This window comes from Penaeus chinensis, chromosome 25 (genome assembly GCF_019202785.1).
Source record: "Penaeus chinensis breed Huanghai No. 1 chromosome 25, ASM1920278v2, whole genome shotgun sequence".
Taxonomy (NCBI): Eukaryota; Metazoa; Arthropoda; class Malacostraca; order Decapoda; family Penaeidae; genus Penaeus; species Penaeus chinensis.
In genome coordinates this window covers 11,429,814-11,434,813 of record NC_061843.1, presented here as the reverse complement: position 1 = coordinate 11,434,813, position 5,000 = coordinate 11,429,814, and the positions used below count along the sequence as shown (strand labels likewise).

The window sequence follows — 5,000 nt, the reverse complement described above, 5'->3', positions numbered from 1 at the left end:
ACTATTACTTCTACTACTACTACTTCTTCTACCACTACTACTTCTACTACTACTACTACTTCTACTACTACTACTACTTCTACTTCTACTACTACTACTTCTACTACTACTTCTACTACTACTTCTACTTCTACTACTACTTCTACTACTACTACTATTTCTACTACTACTTCTACTACTACTACTACTTCTACTACTACTACTACTTCTACTACTACTACTACTTCTACTACTACTACTTCTACTACTTCTACTTCTACTACTTCTGCTACTACTTCTACTACTACTTCTACTACTACTACTACTTCTACTACTACTTCTACTACTTCTTCTACTACTACTTCTACTATTTCTTCTACTACTACTACTACTATTTCTTCTACTACTACTACTACTACTACTACTACTACTACTACTACTACTACTTCTACTACTACTACTTCTACTACTTCTTCTACTACTACTACTTCTACTACTTCCTTATACTACTACTATGAAATCAAATGTGAAATAGCGATCGCCAAAAGTTACAGAGAAAAGCAGATTATTGAGAGAATGCAGTGGAATTCAATATCATGGCGCTAGTGGTATTTGGTGGTAGCAGTTGTGGTTGTAATATTTTATCATCACTAAATACATCCTAACTTCCACATCTAGCACTGAAATTATTGTCAAATGCATCAAAAGTTACTGATGGCAGATTAACATTCACAAACCGTTTCTTCAAGACGCAAGTCATTATTCAAAACCGTGCCAGGTAAAATTCCTAAAAAATCAAGAAAAAAGTATTTTTAAAAAAGGGCAAAAACTGGATCGTTATCAATGGTAAAATGCTTATACATGGGTCCCTCTTTTACTGAATCTATCTGCCCGTAATGACTGATGTGCAAATGCAAAGTGGCCTTGGCAGCATCTGCAGTTGCATGAAAATGTGGTAGCTGTATGAAAATTTAGCGGAAATATTTTACTGTCTACTATGGCTTCTGCTCTATTTCTTCTTCTGATATATTTTATTTGATGAATAACGTATTCTAGCAGAAAAAAAAACACTCGTCAAACACCTCAATATAGACGTACTTAATTAACATACTCTCGATGACCTAGCGTTACTCACCTAGTTCGGCGTAGCACAGGGCACCCACGGTGGAGAGTAGGCCCGACACCCCCCACACGATAAGCGCCACGCCAATGCTGCCGCTATACTCGAGCACGCCCTTGGGAGACACGAAGATGCCCGAACCCACGATGATCCCCACGATGATGGCAATGCCCTCCGTCAAACCTAGCTCCTTCTTCAGCTTCACTCCTGACGTGCCTCCTCCATCGGCGCCTTCTCCTTCCTTTGACCCCGTCTGGGAGGAGGTCGCCAAGGGCTCCAACTCGGCCGTCGCGGCTGCAACTGTGTCTTGCGCCGTCGCCATGCTGAAGACTCTCTCCAGGGACGCAAGGGGCGCTGGTCGTGACAACGGTGGTGGCGGCGTCGGTGACGGCTAGCTACCACAGACGGCGATCGCGCTGTGTGGGCAAGGTCGAAACAGGTCCTCCGCACTGACACACACTGACTGCTCCTCTGCGATTTCCAACCCTTGATTTGACAACTCTGAAGCACTTGTGTACATTCTTAGAACATTTTCACGACTGGCCCAATTAACATGCCCGTGATTACCGATTCTTCTGAAGGCTGTTTATCATGTGCGAAGGAACAAGCACCGAGACGACCCATGCAATATCAACACGCTGCCTATATCGCCGAACTCGCTCTGTCAAGTGTTCTTGTTCGCATCACTGGGTCGACGGACTTGCAAAGAGGAATTTTCCCTGAATGCGCTTCACCTTTCTTCAACCTGGAAATAAACGAAAAATTAGGTCACAAATGGGTTCACGGAAGCATCTAGAATAATAAGCTTGACAAGCGTAAACGCACAGCGCCCTACGCTTGAATCCAACCGAGATCGATAAAAAAAAAATTACGGTTGACGATTGCCTTACGTCATTAAGCGTTACATTCTCACTAGAAGTGGGGGAGGCAGGATATAGATGTCATGCGAGGCAGTACAGTATTATAATCAGGACAGCGTGAGTTCGGAGTGGCTCATCTGGCCCGCCTGCCGCACACCCACTTTCCTGCATGGCCAATACGCAACATCTCTCTCGCGTACACTTTATTTTCTACTTCTCCTTATCACCAATACTGAGGTCAACTGCTACACGGCGCACCAAGGCCCTTCTCTCCCTTCACTGTACTCCTTATTCTATGAACTCTTCCCTCCCTCCCTTCACTTCTATCGCCTCGAGTGTAACTACACTCAGTAGCTACACAGGAGTTACATAGACATTGTGGGCTTTTCCACTTCGGTTTGGTACTGGGCATCATCTGATCCGAAGTCTGACGCTTGGCACGTGTATCAAGGCAATTATTGTGCTGTAGATGAACAATATCTGAGTCAGCTAGTGTGTGAGGCGGCTGTGGGAAGGTGATGATGTGGGATAATGGTGTATCACAGGAAACTGCTACTTACAGCCTCCCGCCCTCACCCGTGCCTCACCCTCACTCACCCGTGCCTCACCCTTGTTTCACCCTTACCCTCGCCTTTGCGCTCATCCGAATCTCACCCCCTTGTTTACCCTAGTTTATCATTAACTGTTGTGACTCCCATTCCCCTTCCCCTTTCCGTTACCTTGTTTTGAAACCCGCAGTTTTATTTTTTTGTTTTCTTTGAGTTAATTTCTGTATCTACATCCATATAGTTATTCCCTATCCAATAATACACTAATAACAAGCACACAATTCTCATTATGATTTATTAACCTCCAAATATATATGTGCTGCCTCATCACCTTCTTTACCCGTCACCTTCAAATACAACAAATTTAATTCACACATTTCACTCAACGGAGATTCCTTCTCACACAACAACAAAAAGAAAAACGAAATCCAGGACCCATAACAAAAGACACTGAAGCAACGGACATGAACTTCTCTTCTACGCAACGCAATGCATTACCTCTGCTTCGCTTGCACTCTGGGTACCGGAGAAGGCAGCACACCCCCAGAACACCCACTCTAGCGGAGAAGGCAGCACACCCCCAGAACACCCACTCTAGCACCCACACGCACACGACTGGGCCACTCAGTGCGCCGCTTCACACGCTCCCTGAGTCGAGACTTCACCCGAGACGGTTCACTTTCGGTCGGATCCTCAGGGGTTCGGGTTGGGAGTCTAGCATCACAAGGCATGTTTATGTTACGTAATTGTGTTATTATGGTTACTAATATCATCAATGACAAAATCATCAACATTATTATTATTATTATTATTATTATTATTATTATTATTATTATTATTATTAATACTATTATTGTTATTGTTTTCTTATTGTTATTATTATTATTATTACCATCATAGCTGTCACTATCGTTATTATTATTACTATTTTTAATATTATTATTATTATTACTATTACTATTATTATTATTATCATCATTATTACTACTAGTATTATCATCATTAATACTATTATCATTATCATTACTATTACTGTTGTTATCACCATAATTACTATTATTATTATCACCATTATTGTTTTTTTTTTTTTTTTTACTATCATTATTACTGTTGTTATTGCTATTATCATCATTATGACTATGATTGTTACTATCACTATCGAATGGTGAAGCTCTACACCCTCAACCACGCCACTTTTCCAAAGCTCTTGAAAATAGACGCGTTTGCAATAATTAAAGCGCCTCCCACGTGTTATATAACTGATAACTACAAACACGATGCCTTTAAAATTCTTCCTTTCTCTTTGTTTCTGTTCATATTTAAAATTATTTCGCTCTCACCCTTTTGTTCTGAGAATAAGGGAACAGTTTGCATAGTACGCTACAGGTGCGTGAACTGACAGATTCCTCCGACATAGATTCTGCATTTTTTCAACGTCTCAGTAAAATTGTAAACCGAAAATATTCAATAGGGATAAGTCTATAAATATCTCAAGCAGTTGGTTTTGTACGGAATAAACAAATAAAAACATGAAATTAACTCAAAACAAGGATCAAACCGTAAAATCAGGTATCGTTACATCCACACGAAATCACTTCCGGAATGCCAATGTTCTGACAACAAACGCACAAAGCGGCAACGTTAAACAGCTGAGTCAGTATCCTTGGCTATATTTCTATAATGAAACAATACGTATTCCGTATCCTTGGATATATATTTATGTGATTATACAATACGTAATCAGTATCCTCGGCTATATTTCTATAAGGAATCAATATAGTGGCAATTCTACGAAGACAGGACATTTTCTCGAAAAAAAATTCCATTGGACCACATAAACCACAGATAAGCTTAGATCACACACTCCGAAAAATCCAAGGGACAAACGAAGGCGCTTTTTACTTGCATTGCCCTCTGTGTATTTATCCTTGCGGTTTAATATATTTTCTCTGTATACTCATCTAGATATGAACTCATGACTGATATTTTTACACATTGTTCGTGTGCCGTAATGGATATGACACTCATTTCAAACCACATTTTACGTACATATGTATTTTCAGTTATATTTCCACTGACTAATAGAAATAACATATTTCACCATATTCTAAGTGTTTTCCTCTACCATGGAATAACCCCAGTCACCTTTACAAGTGAACATAGCCCCAAGAGCGCCACGTACAGAACGTAAATCGACAATGGACTCGAAATACAGTCTGTATTATAACAACACCTGTAGAGATATAACGTAGAGCCATCACGCCGACAAACTCGTGTTCCAGCTGTCTGAATCATGCTAAGGTATAACGATTAAATGGTTAACACACAGTAAAAGGAAGGGAAAATTAAAAAAGAAATGAATAAATAAGTTAAATATTTAATTTAATACGCATGTAAGATGGAGATCGGTAAGATAATACGAGAAAATCACATTCTACAACCAAATTAATTCGAATGACACATTAAATATATTCAAACAATAAAACAACTAAG

The 5,000-nt window shown here is 40.0% G+C and overlaps 1 protein-coding gene across 2 annotated transcripts in view; it reads right to left on the bottom strand.

Moving 5' to 3' along the window:
• Nucleotides 1-5,000, bottom strand: part of LOC125038575 (large neutral amino acids transporter small subunit 2-like) — a 57,238-nt gene that overhangs the window by 40,680 nt on the left and 11,558 nt on the right. The window contains exons 1-2 of one of the 2 annotated variants that reach the window (XM_047632111.1): nt 3,006-3,128; nt 1,115-1,844 (exon numbers count right to left, since the gene is read on the bottom strand). In XM_047632111.1, the coding sequence (XP_047488067.1) occupies nt 1,115-1,421 (307 nt within the window). In that variant the 5' untranslated portion in view covers nt 1,422-1,844; nt 3,006-3,128. Of the gene's footprint in view, nt 1-1,114; nt 1,845-3,005; nt 3,129-5,000 lie in introns of those variants that run through there. The other variant, XM_047632110.1, reaches the window with a different exon arrangement.